The sequence below is a fragment of the Tenrec ecaudatus genome, chromosome 10 (assembly GCF_050624435.1).
Source record: "Tenrec ecaudatus isolate mTenEca1 chromosome 10, mTenEca1.hap1, whole genome shotgun sequence".
In the NCBI taxonomy this organism is placed as follows: domain Eukaryota; kingdom Metazoa; phylum Chordata; class Mammalia; order Afrosoricida; family Tenrecidae; genus Tenrec; species Tenrec ecaudatus.
Window position 1 is genome coordinate 61,629,747 of NC_134539.1, and position 22,069 is coordinate 61,651,815.

A 22,069-nucleotide genomic window follows, 5' to 3' on the forward strand; every position below is an offset into this window, starting at 1 on the left:
CATCGCCCATGAAATGTTAGGGACCAGGGGAGGTCAGAGACATTCCTAGAAACCACTGGCATGAAACAGCTGCACCACCACAACAGCTCCTTGGCCCCTGAGATGCCTTGTGCTCGAGGCCTGGCAGGAGCTCTGGTAGTGCGGTCATTTGGGGGAACACCTCCCCAGCAGCTGGTGACCCAGCCGAGCTACTTCACCACTACCTGTCGGATGTCATTACATATTGAAGCGGCAAGATCAAGCTGCTTAGTAAAAGGGAAAGAGACAAAGGCAGGGTTGTTTGAGCTAGACAGCAAAACTGAGGCAGGTTTAAAGCTCATTTGTTCGTCTTTTCTACACAGTTCCCCTTACGAGAATTTCTGTTTAGGAATAAGGTCCCTTTCCTTCTTATGCTCTGTTAAAATGGGCAAAAACCTCAAGTTTCTTTCTTTTCAATTTTCTCTTTAACACACAGGGCACAGTGGAAAGAACTGAGGCTTTGAAGTTAGCCTTAGCTTTGAAAACCCCTATCTTTTCACTTATTAACTTGGATGGGCAACTTGTTTTCCTCTCTAAACCTTTATTTCCTTCCCTGTGAAATGAGAATGTGAGAAATAGGTAGTCACTCTCTACCTATTTTGCAGAGTTGCTTTGACATTAGAAATACATATGTTTGGCCATAAATTAAGACCTGAACAAATAGATTTATGATGAGTTACTAGTAGTAATGCATTTTCTTTCATTTTAAACCTATAGAAACATTCATTTTCTTTAGGAGCACAGCTACTAAAACCACAGAATTCCAAGACTGTACTTGTTTCTATAGATGCTGAAAGACAAAAGCTTTGTCAGCTTCCAGACCCCACAACAGAGGGGAAATAGCCCCTGGATACGCACTAGATGGCCAAAGGGGAGCCACTGGAGAATTGTGAGGAAGGTGAAGGCAAAGGTTTGACTCAGGGAATTAGATGACCCTAGAAAATGAACTATGAGATAGATCCCCTATACCTCTTCAGCTGTCTTCCGTGATAATGACAACATTGGGGCTCAGGGGGTGAAAGGTCTTAAGTGTACTCAGCTCATTGGAAACTGAGTCAGAGGATTGCCAACCCTTGCACACCAAACAGAGAGCACATCTTCAAAAGAGCCGAAAGGAAGCATTATTTCTAATGCCCAGGAACACACTCACACCCTGCCCTCAATGAGCATGCAGTCTAGTAGAAGAGATGGACAGGAAAAGGGTCATTCCATGTGGTGAGACTGCACACTACAAATTGCACAAGATTGTTGGAGGGGTGTGGGGTGGTAGTTATATAATTGTCAATTTGAGAGGATTATGAGTAAGGGGTGGAGTCTAGTCTGTCAAATGGGTTATAGCCATTGAGGCTTCTGGGTGGGCATGGCCTTCTCCTGAGAATTCTGGGAAATCTGGTATTTTCTCCTTGGAGGTGAGAGACTCTCTGCTCACACCCTGGGAGACATAGCAGCTGACAAGACACATGGACCCACCCTGATGCAGAGACCCTGCCAGCACTGAGATGTTTCTGATGATACTGGATCCAAAGACTTTCTACCCACTGGCCTGTGATCGTCTACATTTGGCATCATTACATGTATTTCATGAGTCTGAAGAGGACTTTATAGATTGGTATTGGACATATGGGCTAGTATCTTATGGACTTAGTTGGACTGGACTGGGTTTGGGTGCTTTCTCAATGTTAAATTTCTCTCGTACATAAAACTCTTCCTTATACACATGTGTGTCCATGGATTTGTTTCTCTAGTCTGCCCAGACTGACACAGGGGGAAAGGAAAACATCCTAGCTTAGTTTGGGGGGTTGTTGAGGAGATTTCTCTGGAAATAACACTCGGGTTGTGTCCTAAAGGGTGACAGGTTCCTATGGCAAATGACATGCAGCAATTGAGGAGCAGGGGTGTGGTGGGGGCTTGCACAGCACTGCGGAGGGCAAAGGGTGTGGCAGAGAGTCCCAGGCTGAAAAGGCAGGCCGGGCCAGCCATCTCATTCCATACTGAACATCAATGACCCGGAGGTACTAGTGATGGGGTGCCAACCCGGAAGAGAAGAGGCTAGGTCGCTTGGGAACCACTCCTCATAGAATCCCGCCAAAGAGAAGAAATCATTCAACTCTCTGGCCTGCCTTGAGCCCAGAGGCCTCTGAATATTCTGGGACAGGATAGAGATGGTGCAGATGACCTGTTTGGCGGAGTTCCTCTTACTGTTACACGTAACATGGTTCCTGCGGGCGTTAGTATTCTACCCACTTACCACGCTGAGATGGACAGACACCCCGGGGTCAGGAATGGGAAGTTTGTGCAGACTTTCAAGCAGCTCATTCCACTGGCTCTCCTGAAAGAAATGCAAGACAGAAGTCACAAACACAAGGGGACTTGCAAGGAGCTCTGAGCCCAGAGTTGGGGGTGGGGAAGAACTGGCCCCTTTACAGAAATAGGTTTGATATTCAAGGAGCGTTGGATAAAAGATAAAGCTTATGGCTCAAGCATAAGAGCCAAATAGATCCTCCCACAACATGTTTGACATTTTCTACTCAGTGAAGACACCTACCATGACCGCCTTTTCTGTATCATAAACCATAAGCTCTCTGCTTCTCAACTCCATAGCAACAACTTTTAAATGCAAACAACCCTAGCTTAAGGAGCGGGGGTGGCTGGGAGAAATAATGATGGTACTATAGATCTTGTCTCCATCATCATTACCTTCAATTAATTTTATTGAGTGTTCACTAGGTACACATGGCAATCTCCAATTATGAGAAGTCAGAAATGAACTACATACAAAAGCATGTACTACAGGATGGTGGCTGTGCATTTTAATTAGTCAAATCAAGCCACAGAATGACATGTAAAACAGTATAAATTAGTTGGTTAAAAATAACAATTCACCTTTGAAAACACTCAAAGGAACAATGCTCTCAGAATTACCCAAAAGCCCTTTCCCTCCTCCCATGGAATTCTCTGTGCTGAAATAATAGCAATAGGCTAACATTTTATATCTATTTGATTTACCCCACCTCTCAGATATGAAAACTGAGGCTCCAAGTATACAACAATTGGACTCAAAACAGACAGTAAGTTTCACAGCTCGAATCAAAATTTAGATCTTCTGTGTTCAAGTCCAGAGTCTCCTCTGTGGGCCTGCAGTTGTTTGGGGTAGTGGACTTGAGAAGAAAGGGAGTATGTCCAGTGGTGTAGTGGGTTACTCATTGGACTGCTAATCACAAGGTCAGCAGATCACATCCACCAGTTTCTCTGGAAGGAAGATGAGGCTTTCTTCTCCCATAAATGTTTATAGGCTCTGAGACCCACAGGGGCAGTCCTACTCTGTCTTATAGGATTGCAATGAGCCAGGATAAACTTGATGGCAGTGGGTTTTTTGGGGGTTGCTGTGTATGAGGGAATCTTCAAAAAGTTCATGAAAAAATGTCTATTATGTGGGGGGAGAACTATGCATGAATTTCAATTCATTTTTGCATCAAATAAATTCACACCAACTTGTTATGATACATCTGAACATGGTCAGCAGTTCAAAGTCACCAGCTACAATGTGGGAGAAAGTTGAGGTTGTCTGCGTCTGTAAAGATTGACAGGCTTGGAAACCCTGTATAAGGTCAATATGAGTTGGGACCAACTCAATAGCAGTGGGCTTGGGTTTTTTGTTTTCTTTTTGATTCAATCTTTATTCTTTATCTAGCTACGTTTGCTAAAAGCCATGGGTTCACACTGGGGGCTCCAACTGCAATCTAACAAGCACCCTTCTCATTTCCTCCTTTTACAGATTTGAGACAGACCTGTCATACAGATGATAGCCAAAGAAACCCCAGGGAACAGTAGTTGCACTCTGTCCAATAGGGTCGCTGTCCCTCAGAATTGCCCTGGAGATACACATTTTCTTAATACATTTACATTATATGCAACCAAACTCCCATGGTTGCTCCTGCTGCCGCCTCGTCCAGACACCCCTCCTGGTCCTGCTATGACGCCGAAAGCCAATGCTGGCCGGCCGTTATCCATCACCACCCAGAAAGGCCTGGCCCACCTCCAAGAGCCGCCCAGGAAAGGCCACTCTGTGGCCTCTCTGCCCGTGTGGAAGCCCTTAGATCTCAATGGACTTCCAACATCCGGTGCCCAGTCTTTGCCATCACTTTCCATACAAGCACCTTTCTCATCTCAGTCAGGCTCAGCTCTCCCTTCCTCATCACCCCCTTTAAGTGGAGGTTCACACTGTGCCATTTAGAGTCTGATCAGTCACCTCCACAGACCTCTCAGCTCAGCTCAGACACCAGCAGTCTGGGTCACCGGGGTAACTCTGCTGTCAAAACAACAATAAACAGAGGCCTAGCTATGCAGTCTTCCAATGACTTTTGGACTCGGGGGAGAATGCGTTCTTTAATAAAAACTCTGGCCTCCTACTTTAGTCTGAAGGCCAATGAATACCTTGCAAACACTGGTCAGTTGTAGGCTGACTCTGCATCATCTTTCAACCAAGAGGAACTAAGTAAAAAGGGTTGTGGGTTCAAGGAAGTAGATTCCAACCAAAACATGTTCCTAATTTCTCCAATACTGAGGCAAGCTGCCTACTAAAGCAAGTACCCCCAGGAATGGTGCCCCAATGTACAGAATCAGTCCTCACGTTTCTCTTATAGTTCGGTTGTTTTTAGCCAGTCTTTCCTGCATCTCTGGGTGTACATTTAAATGAACTGGGTTCTTTTGTTTTTCTTAGCCTCCTTCTAACTGAATGGAGCATAAATAAACAGCGAGGAAAAGCATGCGAGTCAACCTCCGATTTAAAAATGGTTAAGAGTTTACATGCTATCCGATTCTATTTATTAAAGACCTCTTTCAGATGTAAGTGAAAACCTGAATGTCTGACTAAAGTGAACTGTGAATCAGAAATCGATGAACAGACCCAAGGTGACTTCCTAACTCATTCATCAAAGAGCAAATCCTTTCTTTTATGGTTGAACTCCCTGATATGGAGACATCCTTTCAGAGTGAGCTCAGTGGTCTAGGGAGCCATTCCTATTAGTTATGCCTTCCATTTACTATGACCTCTGGAATACATTTGCCAGTGAGTAAATATGACTGGAGGGGAAGATTTGTCCATTTATACCCACCATTTCTACCTTTTCGCCAAACAGCATTACCCAATGTCCCCAAAACACGACAGCCCAGAATATTAATATCAATTGTACAATAAAAAGGGTTTGGGGTCAAACAAGATCAGGAGCACTGAGTAGCAGAGTCTATTGCACTATAGGACTTCCAGACCTTCTATGATCTGAACCGCAAGGAAACAGAAGTGAAACACAGCTCTCCTGCACACACGTGTGCATGCACACACCTGCATGCACACACAGTATGACTTAATGATGGTACCTTGTTTATTGAACATTTTTTAGAAATAAGGTTTCTTTTTTTTAATGGCAGCAAGAGAAATCTGTATAATGTTTACAATGATAGATCATTTAGAGATTTTAAAACTTAAGCCATCCCAGAAAGGAAATATAAGAAGATAACTACATGGACTCACAGAAATGTCATTAGAACAATGAGACTTTTTACCTGTCAAATAAGCAACAAATTCAGTAAATGATACCAGTGAGACTATGGTGACCCAGGCCCTCTCACACATCGCTGGCAGGGGACATCCTTTAAGGAAACAGCACAATTCTTTTGGAAAGCAGTTTAGCAAATGTTTTAAAAATCCACTGACCTTATGATGTCCCATCTGGGATTTCTTTTTTACTTTTAATTTTAAAATTTTAAAAAGGAGAACATGGGTGAGACGGGGCAGCTCTTTTTTTTCCTTTGGGGAACAAACCAAAATGAAGGATATGCTTTGAGTGCTACGGCTTCTAATAGTGAAAAATATCTCAATATTAAGAATTCCCAACATTAGAGAAATGCTTCAGTAAATCAAAGTACTTGAAGCAATGCTACCAAGCCATGAATACTATTTACAGTGTTTTAAATAACATGGGGGCAATTGCTTCTGCATAAAAAACAGTGGGCTACCAAAGCTTCCATGCCACTCCAATTGATCCTTGGCATCTATGAGGATAACTTAAAATTAAAATTGGTTTCTTCTCAAAGTACAGTAAGGCATAGTTTAGTTTTTAACATAACTTTCAGACTGTTAGACACATGACTGTGAGTAAAGCAACAAAGCCTGAGTGAAATGGGACTTGGGACCACTGGCTAGGTCACTTGCCAGTCAAGTGTCTTACCAGCAAACCTCAGCTTTACAGCATGACAGGAGCGATTCAAATAAATGCCCTCGCACAGTTTTAATTTAATTCGTGTCAAGAACTCTCAGGGCTGCGTGGGGATATCAGAAATGGGGACTATAAACTCAGCATATGCTAAGGGTCTAATGATTACTTATTTAATGCAAAGAGAGAAAAAAAGAAAGGAAAAAAAACTCCCACATGCTAGCAACACTCATTGCAGGAAAGGCGTTAAGGTGAGGCTTTCCTTTCCTTCCTGCTGGCTTCCATTTCTCAGCCATTCTGCAATGGCATGTCTCACCTTTTGGGTAAACTTTCTGGTGACACCGACGGCATGTTTTCCTTTTAGAATCATTTAAAAAAGCAAGTGAACATTGACTTGTTAAAATAAATAAAAGGCAAATACCTGTCCTTTTGCCGTGTAATCTGCCAAGATGTTGAGAAGCTTATAAAAGACCTCGAACCAGGGGAGATAGCTAGGGGAAGAAAAGGGAACACATAAAGCATTAGTATGCAGGTCAAAAAATTTACGCAGGAGCTAATGCAGGCAAGACTGGCATGGTTCGGCTTTTCCTCTATACCCTGAAGAGTTTTTGTGGCACAGACAATGCGAGAAACACAGACTGGTGAAATAAATGTTAATTATTTCTGAGATTTTAAAAAAGAATTGCCTCTTTAAGGGGGAGGATTGAATGTCCATTATAAATTATTCCCATGCCTCAGAGCTAGAGCAGCTTCATAGAGAAGAAATTCAAAATAGACTCTGTCATCAAGCCCCATCCCCCTAAGAACCTCCCCCACCTCTATCCTTACCAAGAAAGCTCCTCGTCAAGATTCCCCAAACTGGACACACAGTGACACACAGTGACACACAGAGCACTCATGGTGCTGGTGGAAGCAAGGTGTCCCTGAAGGGCCCCACACACCTGAAAACTGTCAGGTTGTTTTGTATTAAGCATTCTACCTACAATGCACCTCCGCTATACTTACTGCAGGGTAAACTCAAAATTCTTTGTCCCCAATGTCCTGTTCAATGCTCCCTTAGCCTCTGACAACAGCCTAGCTAATGACCTTACCCTTTGTGTGGCCCTGAGGGCGACGTTTCTAAAATGCAACTCTAAATTACACACTGGATTAGCGTCCTGCAGTGGGGGCCCACCACTACCACACCTAGAATGGCACCCCAGGCTCTTCCTGCAGCAGGGCCTTGACGAACGCCATCTCTCTAGGTGTCTTCTCTCCACTCCCCTCATGCACGCTGCTCTCATCCCAGCCTCGCCTGATATTGCACAGCCTTGGCTCCTTCCTGGTCTGGTGTAGCTGCTGACATCCACTCTACCTTTGGGCAGTATTCACCCTTTCTCCAGCCCCCCACCTGCACCCCCTCTTCTGGGCAGCCCTGGCCACATGCATACTTCTGTTGTAACATTCCATAGCACTCAATGGCATGCCTGTTTTCCCAACAGGCTGTGCACAAATGGAGAGAACGGGTCACATCTTTCTTTGTTTCTCCTTCTCTGGAGCCAAACACAAAGCCTGGCATACGCCGGTGCTCAGAGTTTACTGAACAAATAAACCAAACAAAGACTAACAGCGAAGGGATGCTGGTACTAGAGAACTGTTGTGGAAATGTTTCCTTGCCACTAGGAAAATTGTCAATTAACTGAAATGACTCTATTCTCTATATGGAACTTTCCCCAAGTCACATCAAACACACAGGAAGAATGTCGCCCCACCAAGGGCTCGCAGTCCTAATCACGCCTGCCTTGCTCACAGCATCCAGTACTGATAGGGCCAACCTGATTTTGAGTTCTGAGGGGTGGGGGTGGGGGGAATCCATCCCGCCCTAGCAGCCTGTCCAGATTACCAGCTGTACCCGGAGGGTAATAAATGAAGTGAGAGGCAATAGAGAGGACAGATAAAGTGTCATTGCTGTCTGCCTGAAGCCAGCATATGCTACTGTAAAATTTAAGTAGCTTATCAAAATACACTGATAAGCAACTTAACTTTTCACTTCTATGACAGCATTATCACATATGTTAATATGTTTCCATCAGCTCTGGCAGCTGCATATTGACTATTACAGAGTAAATGACTGCTGCCACTTCACCCAGTATTTACTTTGGCAGAGCAATGTAAACATTCAAGAGGGATTAGGGAGAAGATAAGTTTCCCCCTTCCTATTCTGTTAAATAAACCTCAGCCAAGTTAGAAGCCATTATAGTAGGAACAAGAAACCCCTCAGAAGAAAACCTTGCACAGATTAGCGGATACTTAGTCAACAAATTCAGTCCAGGATTACAATTTCTCTGCCCCCGCTGCCTGCCCTGGATGAAAATTAACCCAGGGTTAAAGGCAGTAACTGAAAGTCAGGAGGTGGGTGGGGGCTGTTGAACAGGAATAGAAAATATTTCCTCACAAGGAAGTCAGAGCCACAAATAAATGAGAGCAAAGCTTGAACTCATTTTAGGAACACTAGATGAAGTGACTTGGGGAAGGCTGGAATCTCAAATAATTTCTGAAGTTGTGTTGCAGTTGGAGGACTGGGTTCAAATGACCAAATTATCTTATGCACAGAGCCTCCCGCCTCAGCGTCCTTTCCTGCTGTGGTCAGGGCTGCCTGGTCCACACTCAGCCTCACTGAGTCGATTCTTTTTGGCTATGCTAAGCAGAACCACCGACTGTGGGAGGGTTTGTGGTTATCCTGGAAATCAGCTCCCCCCCCTCTCTGGGCAGACCAGACACAACTGTTCCCCACATGTTGTCCCCTGTGCACTGACAGATGAATGTCTAGTGATGGCAGTGTTAAGGGCTTGAAACCCAAACCCAGCTGTCTTCTGCTTCAAAGGCTCCCTGTTTTCCCGTTGGAGGCAGGGTTCACAGCTGAACTTCATCCAGCGGTGTTTCCTGTACTGCTTCATTAGTGCTGGCTCGACAGCTTCGGGCAGCCTGCTGCAAGGCCGCAGGTGAGGACACGGAGACCCTCTACTCCATTTTGCGCATGTCTGTCATCATCGGGTAAACAAGACTTCCCGAGCCACAGACAGGAAACAAGCAAGTCATACCATGGCCCCTCCCTGGACCCCTAAAGGAGCTCAAACATCCTGGTCCCATGCTGCATGGCACCTGTGTGGTCTGTGAGTTTCCCACCACCACCCCCAGGTTACTCACTGTGCTGTGAGCTCATGCCCAGGCTGGGAAAGAGAGGTACAGACATAACCACGAGTAACGGTTTGGGTAGGAGAAGCTGGGACTCTTTCCTCGGCGTTAGACTTTGGGTTCATTTATAATCATAGGATGGCACATCACCGTGACCCAATCAGCAGGGGCTTCATTGATCAAAATGGGAAAAGGCCTACATTTGACCTAAAGCTGAGCCGAGCTTTAAAGTTTCTGGCCGAAGCAAAAAGTGGGCAGCACTAGCACTGGGCCTACCCAGGAGACCTCGGGGCCACTAGGCCTTCGAAGGTCCCTTAGGCAGGGCAGAAGGTGCAAACAGCAGCCCACGGGCAACACCCTCAGGTGCCTCCACAGGGCAGCAGATGCGGTTTGTGTAGCTACAAAGTAGTTGGTCTGAGTGTAATGGGCCTGCTGAAATGAAAAAATGTGTATCTTTAAATCCATCAGTTTAGTGAGCCAGGAACTGGGCCCAGTTTTCCTAATCTTGCTCCACTAACAGGGACCGTCAGGATCGTCAAGGCTGCTGAGGTGCAGCGCCTGCAAGGCTGGCCCTGGGTCAATTAAGAGTATGTATGATGGGATTCCACTTCAGAAACCACTACAGATTTTAAAAGCTCCTCCCCTCACCTTCCTCAAGAACTCAATTCAAAGTCATTTAGCTAAGTCTAAACAAAGGTTACTCATGTCTATATAAATTATTATTTTGTCCTATCTTACACTGTCCAACTTCACCCACTTTTCTGTTATCCATCCCCCAGGGAGGAGGTTATATGAAGATCCTTATAATCAGATCCCCCTTTCTACCCCACCCTCCCTCCATCCTTCTGGTATCACTACTCTCACCACTGGTCCGGAAGGGATCATCCATCCTGAATTCCCTATGTTTCCAGTTCCTATCTGTACCCATGTACATCCTCTGGTCTAGCCAGATTTGTAAAGTAAAATTGGGATCATGATAGTGGGGTAGGGAGGAAGCATTTAGGAACCAGAGTAAACTTGTATGTTTCATCGTTGCTACACTGCACCTTGACTGGCTTGTGACCCTTCTGTAAGGGGATGTCCAGTTGCCTACAGATAAGCTTTGGGTCCTCACTCCACACTACCCTTCATTCACAATGATTTGATTTTTTTGTTCTTTGATACCTGATACCTGATCCCTTCGAAATGATCACACAGGCTGGTGTGCTTCTTCTATGTGGGCCTTGTTGCTTCTCAGCTAGATGGCCGCTTGTTTACCTTCAAGCCTTTAAGATCCCAGATGCTATCTCTTTTGATAGCCAGGAACCACCAGCTTTCTTCACCACATTTGCTTATGCACACATTTATCTTCAGCGATCATGTCAGGGAGATGAAGACACAATGATATGATTTTTTGTTCTTTGATGCCTTCTTTACCTCGTGATCACACTGGCTGGTGTTCTTCTTCCATATGGGCATTGGGCAACAATATTTTTTAACTTTGTGCCTAGAACCTTCTTGCCTACCTACTTCCTAGTTTTTGGCATGCCTAGTTTTTGGCATGCCTCAGCTTTGGCCCCTCAGCTTTGGCGCAGAGGTTCCTTCAACACTCTGCATCATGCTCTTTTCCTGTGGCCACTGATTGGATAGGAAAACACCACTTTTGAAGAGGAACATAATCTCCTATGAGATGGCCACTTAGAACCATTAGTTCCCATTCAGCACTCCTGACTTGACCTATCATATATCCCTGTTTCTCTATCAGTGTATTGGTTGGTCAAACATCCATAATTAAATGCAAATTGACCACAAGTAGAACTATAAGTCCTACAAAGGGTATAGGATCTCATGAAGCTCATATCAGAACTACATATTTAGAGTTGAGAGCCCTGGTGATGCTGTGGGTTAGGCACTGGTTGCTTACCACACGGACAGTGGTTCGAACCTACCAGCCACGCCGAAGGAGAAAGATGGGAGTCATTTGTTCCTGTGAAAGATTTACAGTCTGAGAAACCTTCTATAAGGGAAACTATGAGTAGGAATCAACTTTGGCTTGCTGTTCAACTCAGAGTTGGGGGAAAAGCACCAACCAATAATGACCTGGCAACATCAGGCCAGTTAATAAGTGAAGGAGAGAGAGAGAGAAAAAACAAAAACAGTAAAACAAGGATGGCAACACAATAGTGACTTCAAAAGAAAATTATTTCAATATCAAAGGATTAAGAGAGGCCCTTGGGAAACGGAATGAGACCTCAAATACTTTTGGGAAAATAACTTTTTATGATTATGCTGTGAAAGGCAAACATGAAATGTTTTATGTCTGAAAAATTATAACCTTCCCTGCAAAACCATTTGACTCTTTATTTGTTCAAAGAATTAACGTATTTCTGACATTAAAAGCTACATTTTGATAAAGTAAAATTATTTTCAACTATTTAGTTTTCCTTCCCCACCCCCAAACAAAAACTCTGAAGATGTCCCTCTGATTGCTCTGAAAGTTGGGCTTCCACTGCCACTCAGTTGATCCCAACTCATGGGCATCCTCTAGGACAGAGTAGAACTACCTCTCGGGAGTCCTGTGGTTATCCATCTATATGGGTGCAGCAGAAAGCCTCATCTTTCTCCTATGGAGTGGGTGGTGGGTTTGATCTGCTGGCCTTGCAGTTAGCAGTTCAACGTGTAACTTCCCATGCTATCCGGGCTTGTTTCCCATTTACATGGATGCATTTAATTCTAAAATTGTGAAGACCTCCTGGGCCTGTCCTATATGAGGACTCATCTGAGTTTATAACACACACTGGCTTGTCTTCTCCATTAAGGTCAACTCCATGAGAGCAAGGATTGCGACCACGTATTACTGACTGTTTAATCTTTAGAGGTGCCTGGTACATGTTAGACATTCAATAAATCATAGCTTCCCTTGACAGAAGCAACTCGTCTCTGTAGTGTCTATGAAGGCATTATCTCTATGGCTATAAAATAAAAGGCAGCCACGGAGTGGGAGGACAGAGCTCCAAACTGATCAAGCAGCACCATGGCTAAGAAAATGACCCAGGACAAAAAAAAAAGCAGCTCCATGAACTGCTGGAGTCTATGACAAGTAAGCAGACCAGAACAAGTATTCCAGGCCAGACGTCCCCTAAAACTGAAGGTTTTGTTATTTGTCCACTCCCCACCACACACAACTAAATGCCACCATCTACTTTTCGTTCATATTGAAGTGCTATGAGGAAATCTCATCAACCAGGCCGATCATTTCCATATGGCACACTAATTTTTCAACTGTAAGGAGCCCTTAAAATTGCTAAAGAATGCCCTAATCTCTCAGTTACGTCAGGCCTCATGCTCCCCATAGAATTGGCTACGAGTCTTTCCTTCTCCCAACCTTAGAACCACTCAGTCTCCTCCTCTCTGCAAACTTACCAAAGAGCAAAGGCCCACTTCGCATGAGCCCACTGCCCTCTTCCTCTCTTCCCCTGCTCCCCTTTCCTTTCCCACTGGAGGTGGGAAATAAGGAAGATGCTACCCTTAATAAGCACGTCTGATTGCATGGCTTCCGCTCTCTGGAACAGATTGCTCTCCTAACACCTACCCCTGCATTTCTAAATCCTTCTGCAGGTATCCAACTCAAATATTTCCTTTCTTATCTATCACAAATAAAATACCCAACAAACTAGAATATCTAGTCCTCAACACTTATCTTTGTGGCTCATGACTCTGCCATCTACTCAGACCTTTAAACTCAAATTCTCATGTGGTCTTGGACTTCTCCCTCTAATCACCTGTCGAGCCTTATCAATCTTCCTCCATAATCCTCTGCCATCTGTCTTTATCTTTTCATTCCCGTCTCTTCCATCGATCACATGGGCACTGCTTCTCATTTCAGTGACAACAGCCTCCTATGTCACCTTGATATCAGGTTAATTGTCTAAAGCACAGTTTGAATGGGCGTCAGAAAGTTTGTGGGAGAATTCCATTTTTTTAATTCTACTTTCTCATGCAGATTTTGAAGTCCCGCTCATCAGCTCAAATGGCTCCCCCTCCCCCTCCAAACTTCTTAGGTCAGCATTCAATGCCTTTCATCTTCCATTCTAGTCTTTGCGCCCTCATTTTCTCATTATTATCAAAAAACACCTATGCTGCCTGCCTTCATGTCTTGTGCCATTCAACTCCTCTGAAGAGGCATAGCCTCTCTTCCAAGGGAGCCCCAGTAGTACTGTGGATGAAGGGGAGGAGTGCTGGCCACAAGGTTGGCAGTTCAAATCTACTCAATGAGAAAGACGAGGCTATTAGCCCCCATAAAGATCTGCAGTCTCAGAGACCATAGAGAGCAGTTCTACTTTGTCCTACTAGGTCACTAGCAGTCAGTATCGACTCTGTGGCAGTAATTTGTTTTTGTTGCTATCAATCTTCCAGGTTCTTCTTTAAGTGCTTCCTCCTCCTCCCCCCCCTCCTTCCCCTCCCCTCTCCCTCCTCCTTGAGTCTATCCCTTCTCTGAATCGCCAAGGCAATGTTTCTCTCATCAAATCTTATTACTTTTCTTACCTAGCAGTTAAGTATACATGTCCCCTCCCCACTGTGAAATAGTGAGCTCTTGAAAGCCGGGTCCAGGTCTGACTCATCTTCAGGGATCCTCTACAGTTCACAGCACCTTTCTGGCACAGGGCCAAGGACTTCAATATGTGAGGGGCCAAAGGACAACAGGGAGATCTGTGAGAGTCCTCCTGAGTCTTCCCACCAGGGCATCTTTTCATACATACCAGCACTAACTTACACATAACACCCCAAACCAAATCCACTGCCATCAAGTCTACTCAGATTCACGTACAGCTTTACAGCAGCAAACAGCCTCACCTCTCTTCCTTAGAGTAGCTGGTAGGTTTAAACCATCAACCTTGCAGTTAGCCCAATCCTTGAACCACTGTGCCACCAGGGCTCTTTGACGTCTACGCAATGGAGGAAAATCAGACAAATTCACAGCCACAACAACTGATGAAAATAACTGAATGGAGCCCTGGGGACACAGTGGTTAAATGCCAATGCTAACGGAGAGGCCAGCGGTTTGAACCCAGCAGCTGCTCCCCAGGAGAGGGGTGTAACAGTCTGCACCTATACTGATGTACAACCAGGGAAACCCTGCGAGGCAGTTCCAACCTGTCCAATAAGGTCGCTTTGAGTTGGAATCCATTCAATGACAATAGATTTTTTTAACATACCAGAAGTCAAATATTCATATTCCAAAGACCAAGAGTAGCATAGCTATATTATACTGAATCAAACCTTGGGTGTAGACTAAATCTACCATGAGCAAGAATGCATTCCCTGGTAAGTGGAAATCTTTCATCCATTTAGGATGGATCCACCGAGGCCCTCCTGAACATGGTGCATGCCAAACGCCGGGGATACGAAGATGCACGAGCAAGTGGTTCTGTACCACGGAAGACCTTACTGACCACAGAGCCTACAACACACACACGCCTACAAGAGTCTGATCCACTCTGGAAATTATATCAGCATTTCCGGCTTTAAAGATAAAGTTCCCTCCACATTAAAGTATCAGGATAGGTGGACTTAAAGACGATGAAAAATATGAACAAAAATTGAACATTAAGTCCAAATTTCTCCTTCAAGACACAGTTGCCTGCAAGAGCTAGCGAAGTGGGTGGGTGGGTCTGATTTTCAAATCACAGCATCAGCACTGAGGCATACACAGTGCTCCCCATGGGAAAAGCACACACCAGACGTTTCTCTGCAAGTCAAAATCGACGTAATGTTTACAGTCCAAATATCACACATTTCCAGATCGTTCGATTTTAAAATGTTGCGATCAATCATCCATGTATCCACAGACTTGCCTACATTTATTAAATCTAATGTGGTGTGGGTGAAAAATAGGAATGGTATACCACAGGCGGCCAGAAGCACAAATTATGGTCTTAGAAATCACGATGGTGAGATGTCATCTGTATGCTTTGGACCTTATCAGGAGGAACCGGTCCCTGGAGAAGGGCATTGTGCTTAGTAGAGAGAATAAGAAGTGGGGGGGGGGGAGGCCCTGAAATCTGATGGTTTGATTATAATAATGGGCTTAAACATAAAGAACAATTGTGAGGATTGTGCAGGACTGGGCAGGGTTTGTTCTGAGTCAGGATCACCTGACGACACCGAACAACTGATGCCTGGCTCTCTGCTAGGTGCAGAGCGGGTCCCAGGTCCCAACCTTCGGGAAACTCACACTATGAGGGAAGCAGAGACAGCCTGAGCCACACCCCACACTGGCCCTGCACCCCACCACCCAATCTGTGCAGCGGAGACACACCATCACATCCATGTGTCTGTGGTGACAATGACCCACAGGAAAGGACTCTGGAAAATTCCATTTTCTTTCCATTCCATTTTCCCTCAAACTTGCTGAATGCCCCTGCATATGAAACTCAGCTACCACGGTGCCTCGAACAGAGGAAACATTCTGCTTTTCCCAGAGAAAACCACACCTTTGTCCCTAGTAACATGAAAGTCAAAGGAAATGAAATAAGAAAAACCCAAACCTTTTGGGAGATTCAGGGCCAGCCCGACGCAATCTGAGCATTCTGCCTTGCTCCCAGTTGCTAATCTCAAATTGTAAATTGATTATCATAGCTGGTTAATAACACTCAAAGAGCTCCGATTTATGCCCATAATTAACATCCCATCGTGATACCTATTATACCCATGCAGGGGAAAATACTCTATGGACCGAATGAACAGAAATATTCATTTGCATCAAGGAAAAGAAAGACCCAAACTCCCATAAACCATCCGTGTTTATCTAAATCTACCCAAACACATAGTGGGACTTGAGTTTGGAAGCAAGGCTCTTCAATAATTGTTGCTTTTTGGAGCGGCTCTGCCGTGGCCCTTTCTGTGACCGCGTTGCGGTGACTAAGCGATTGCTCCGGAGCACAGCATGGGGCGCGTTTCTGTTGTCCCTGGTAAGGTGGTGGTAGCAGATGTTTGCAGTAATGACACTTGCACTGACAATGCAGGGTGATTCTCAGACATTTTCCGTGGAGCCCAGAGAGGACGAGCACACAGGCCTTTCACCATTTCCCTTGCCAGTTTATGGTGCTGCCACTCCTGTATTCGCAAACCTGCAACTTCCACACCACCACCACCGCCACCACCACCACCTCCACCACCACCACCACCACCACCACCTCCACCACCACCTCCACCACCACCACCACCACCATCACCTCCTCCACCTCCTCCACCACCTCCACCACCACTACCACCTCCACCACCACCACCACCACCACCACCACCACCTCCACCACCACCACCACAACCTCCAGCACCACCACCACCTCCACCACCACCTCCACCACCAGCACCACCACCAGCACCACCACCACCTCTACCACCTCCACCACCACTACCACCACCAGCACCACCAGCACCACCACCACCACCACCACCACCACCTCTACCACCTCCTCCTCCTCCACCACCACCACCACTTCCACCACCTCCTCCACCTCCACCTCCACCTCCACCACCAAAAAAGTGATTCTAGAAATGAAGTGACGTCCCTACGCGATGCTGCGAATGAAAGTGCAGTTTAGACACAAGACTCATCCGAATATGATTTCTCTAAGTCCTTACTCCCACCACACAACACTCTTACTTGTACACTATGATCCACCCTGAGACTGGGGCTTGAATTTTGTACCTCACAGTTGTCACTCTAAACAGCCTGATAAAATGAGAGCCCGCCTCCAAAGGTCCTCGGCTCTAAGTGTTCTGAGCATCCATCGTTGGCTGCCTCCCAAACAACTCCATGTGCTTTCTTAGGTTGCCAGCTCCGGGGACACTAGTCATGTGTCAGCTCTTTATGCTTCAGGAATTAGAGTACATGTCATATGCAGAAACTCAAACACAAACAGCTCTCTTTCAGATGTTCTAACCAAACATGGCAGAAGATAGTTTACATTTCCAGTGCTTTGTGTCAAGACCCGTATTGCCTTAGCTCCACTAAATGTGTATTTTAAAGACCTTAAGTATTAAAAACATGGCCTGTGTCAACAATTCCCACAAAGACTGTGTTGTTGCCTTTTTAACTTTAAAGTACGGAAGCCCTCCATGTATATGCTTATGGTGATAATTAAGGACATGCTAGATTAGGCAGGGCACAGGTTTCCACGAGTAGCACTCACTTAAGTTCATTTCCACCCCAGATCTCTGCTGGAATGTCACTCAATCACAAATCTCTCTATAAAGGTGTCTGGCTGTCTCTTAAACCCATTTACGCTCTATGCTTCAATGCTTTTCTTTGGCAACTTTTCCCATATGCTTAGCTTCTTCCAGGGCAACAGCTTGGTCTGCATCCCCAGCAGAGCGCACCAATCAACACAAGCAGGCCAGCAGGTACAGAGAAGAGACAGAGGCACTGGCCCACAAAGAAGGTAGTGCGTGGCTGTCGCTGACCAAATAAAAGTAATGTTTTTGAAGGTAAGGAGTTTTAGGCCAAAAGAAAATGAACTTAGCACCTACGATCTCCAAGCAATCAGAGGGTCCTGAACTTGAATTTATAACCCAAACACTCTGTACCAGATGCAACCCGAGACACACAACTGGTAGCACTACTGGGAATTTATGACTTATGACTCGCTCATATTTAATTTGTAACCAAACACTTCCCCTTCCTCTTAGCTACCTTAGAACTCTTTATTAACTCTTGTTTTCACAGGTCAGAGGTTAAATAAAGGAAGGGAAGCATTCTGGGGTGAGATTGCCCAGAGCACCACATCCAAGAGTGACCCTGTGCAAGGAACATTAAAGTAAGCGATAAGGCTAGCAACTATTCAAGACAGCTGATGTTCAAAGCCTCCTCTGGGTATGAAGCAGGACCTTACGGCCAACGAACACAGACAGGAAACTGTTGGGCTCTCAAGTTACCATTAGTGAGAGAGCGCCTCTCTCACCAAAGAGGGGTTTTCCCCACTCCCCAAAATGCCTTTAGAAAGGAAACTGGCGGTTTTGAGGAAAGGAAAGCAGAGATTCGTGCAAACCACACAGCCCTTCCTTCCCCTGGTTGCAGTCAGCCCCAGGCATATGTCCTGTCCACCAGACTCTCCCACGTCGAAGAAAGCCCTACTGCTGGGCAACTTTGCAGCAAACCTGAGGCAGGCAGAGGTAAGCAAGTTTATTTATATAAAACCAGTCACACAGAGGTAGAGCAACCCACCCTTCGACAGGTAGACTCTGTCCAAAATCTACCACATGATCCACCTCCTACGAAATATCTGTCCTGCTATGCTACTCACAAGGCACCACACACATAAAATGAGGGTAGTAACCATACATAATGAAGGATTATTGAATGGTACATAATTTAAACACGCTTGCTTCCCCACAGTAATTCTATTGAGTAGATATGATTGTATCCCTTAAGTCTCCAAGTGGTGAAAACAGCTGACATGCTCTGCGGCTAACTAAAAAGGTTGGAGGTTATAGCCTATCCAAAGGTGCCTCAAAGGAAAGGCCTGGTGCTCTCCCCGGCTTGACGACTCTGAAATGCATGTGATTGCCACGGGATGGAATCAACTTTGCCAGAACCTTGGGAAAAAATAATATACATGTAGATGAGGAAACAGAAGCACAGTAGGGTAAGTCACTTTCTCAGCCCCAAAGCAGCCCATGGAAGACAAAACTGGGGCTGTGTAACTTTACCTTTCCTGGGCGGCTAAAATTCTCAAAGGGCCTGCTGTCAGTGAAGTCAACGTTAGAAAACACACACACTTAAAAAAAAATCCTTTTATTAGGGGCTCATACAACTCTTATCACAATTCATACATACATCAATTGTGTAAAGCACATTTGAACATTCATTGTCCTCATCATTCTCAAAACATTTGCTCTCCACTTAAGCCCCTGGCATCAGCTCCTCATTTTTTCCTCTCCCTTCCCGTTAACCCCCTCCCTCATGAACCCTTGATAATTTATAAATTATTATTTTTCATATCTTGCCCTGTCCGACGTCTCCCTTCACCCACTTTTCTGTTGTCTGTCTCCCAGGGAAGAAGTCACATGTAGATCCTTGTAATAGCTTCCCCCTTTCCAATCCACCCTCCCTCTATGTTTCCAGTATCGCCACTCATACCACTGGTCCTAAGGGATAATCCACCCTGGATTCCCTGTGTTTCCAGTTCCTATCCGTACCAGTGTACATTCTCTGGTCTAGCCAGACTTGGAAGGTAGAATTTGGATCACGATAGTGGGGGTGGGGTGGGGGAAGCATTTAGGAACTAGAGGGAAGTTGTATTTTTAATCTTTGCTACATTGCACCCTGTCTGGCTCTTCTCCCCGAGACCCTTCTGTAAGGGGATGTCCAATTGCCTACAAAAGGGTTTTGGGTCTCTACTCTGCACTCCCCCCACCCACCCTCATTCATTATGATAAGATTTTTTTGTTCTGATGATGCCTGATACCTGATCCTTTTAACACCTCATGATCGCACAGGCTGGTGTGCTTCCTCCATGTGGGCTTTGTTGCTTCTCAGCTAGATGACCACTTATTTACCTTCAAGCCTTTAAGACCACATACGCTATATCTTTTGATAGCTGGGCACCATCAGCTATCTTCACCACATTTGCTTATTCACCCGCTTTGTCTTCAGCGGTTGTATCGGGAAGGTGAGCATCATAGAGTGCCAATTTAATAGAAGAAAGTATTCTTGCATTGAGGGAATACTTGAGTGGAGGCCCAATGTCCTTCTGCTACCATAATACTAAACCTGTACATATATGCATAGATCTATTTCCACATCCTCATATATAAATATATTTGCATATATACATGTCTTTATCTAGACCTCTATAAATGTCCTTTGCCTCTCAGCTCTTTCCTCTATTTCCCTTGACTTTCCTCCTGTCCCACTATCATGCTCAGTCCCCTCCAAGGTTTCAGCAATTCCTCTTTGTTACATTACCCTTGATCACGCCCTACCAGGCCTCCCACACCCTCCTCACCACCAATTTGGATCACTTTTTGTTCCTTTGTCCCTGGGTTTGTTAACACAACTTCCTTTCCCCCTACCTCCCCCTCTCCAATGGTCCCCCGAACTGTCCCATTGTTTTCTCCTCCAGATTGTTCATCCAGCCTATTTTATTTAGACAGACCTGCGGAGATAATAACATGCACAAAAACAAGACAGAGCAAAATCAAGCAACAATATACAACAAAACAACAACAACAAACCAATGACCACAAAACACAACAAGAAAGAAAAACTTGTAGTTAGTTCAAGGATCGTTTGTTGGCCTTTAGGAGTGTTCTCCAGTCTAGACTGTTGAGGTACCATGCCCTCGTCCCAAAGTCCACCTTCAGCATTCCCTGGGGACCTTGCCGCTCCATTCACTTGCTGTTCTGTTGCACCCCCTTAGTGTTTTGCCTTGGTGTGGCGGGATCAGATCAGGTGCAATTCCCACACTGTGTCTACAATGTTGTCCTCTGTAGAGCTATGGGTCAGTGAGGGGCACCGTGTCTCATAGTGGGACCGGCCATGTGGTCCTCTCTGTGGACTGGCTGCTCTAATCGGGATCATCTTCCTCACGGCCTGGTGGGCCAAGATGTGCTCCACTCTCTCTTCCTCCCCCTTCACCAGCACCCATCACACACACTTTCACAGACACATATGACAGAGTGCTTTCAAAGTGTTGTCAAATCATTAAGCTCATTTTAAAAATTAGAATGACCTCATTCTACTGGTCCTCCCATCCCCCGCATCTTCCCCATCTCTTTCATTTGATAAGGCCTGCTATAAGCCAGGTACAGGGTAGAGTTGAATTAGGCACCAGCAGTTCCATTGGATAAAGATGGGGCTTTCTACTCCCATGAACAGTTAGTCTCAACATTCACAGGCAGAGGTCTACCCTGTCCTCTTGGGGAGCTATGAGTCAGCACTGACTCAATGAGAGTGTTTGGCTTTTAGTTTGGATCTGCAACTGACCAGGTTTAGATGTATGAGCAAAACTGGTACTGTAGCAGGACTGAGCTGAGCCACCTTGAAAGGAGGGCAGTTGTACTTTGCACCGCATCAGCCACCCAATACAAAGCAACAGCACAACTCAGGAAGAGCCCTGAACCGAGTGAGCGAAGCACAGAACAGAGGGGCTCAGACCTGAGCAATCTGGAGCTGGGAACTTATCACAGCATTATCAAGGTTGTAACACAAAATGTTGCTTTAGTCACTCTGGTATTACTGTGATAAATTCAGCCCCTCAGTCAATCTTTCTGATTTCCTAAATAATCTTTGTGCCTGTAGGTTACTACTTTTTCCCAAAACATAGTAACTTATTGTGTTTTCAGTGAAGGGTTACATAGTAGCTTAAATTTCCATTCAACAATCACTATACAAATCGTTCAGTGACACTGTTTCATTCTTCACAATATGTGAACATCTGCATTATTTGGTTGCTCTGCTGGTTAAACCAAGAGATGCAAATTATAATGTTAAAAGAGTCTGAAGCTGATGCTATCAAACTCTCCCAAAATAGGGCTCTTTACAAAACAAAAGAACAGGAGTGTTGCAACAAGTAACTACAATACACAAAAACTTAAAATGGAGGTCAGAAAAACTTATGTATGTATCTTTTTAACGTCTGATTGGCATAAACTTCGCATATCCGGACTTAAGCATTCCATCA

At 45.1% G+C, this 22,069-nt stretch overlaps 1 protein-coding gene across 12 annotated transcripts in view; it reads right to left on the minus strand.

Annotated features, from left to right (window-relative positions):
- DENND1A (DENN domain containing 1A) overlaps nt 1–22,069 on the minus strand; it is a 598,491-nt gene that overhangs the window by 298,318 nt on the left and 278,104 nt on the right. For all 12 annotated transcript variants that reach the window (XM_075560476.1, XM_075560471.1, XM_075560469.1 and 9 more), the window contains 2 exons: nt 6,652–6,721; nt 2,267–2,347 (listed from right to left, as the gene is read on the minus strand). In XM_075560476.1, the coding sequence (XP_075416591.1) occupies nt 2,267–2,347; nt 6,652–6,721 (151 nt within the window). The remainder of the gene's footprint in view (nt 1–2,266; nt 2,348–6,651; nt 6,722–22,069) is intronic.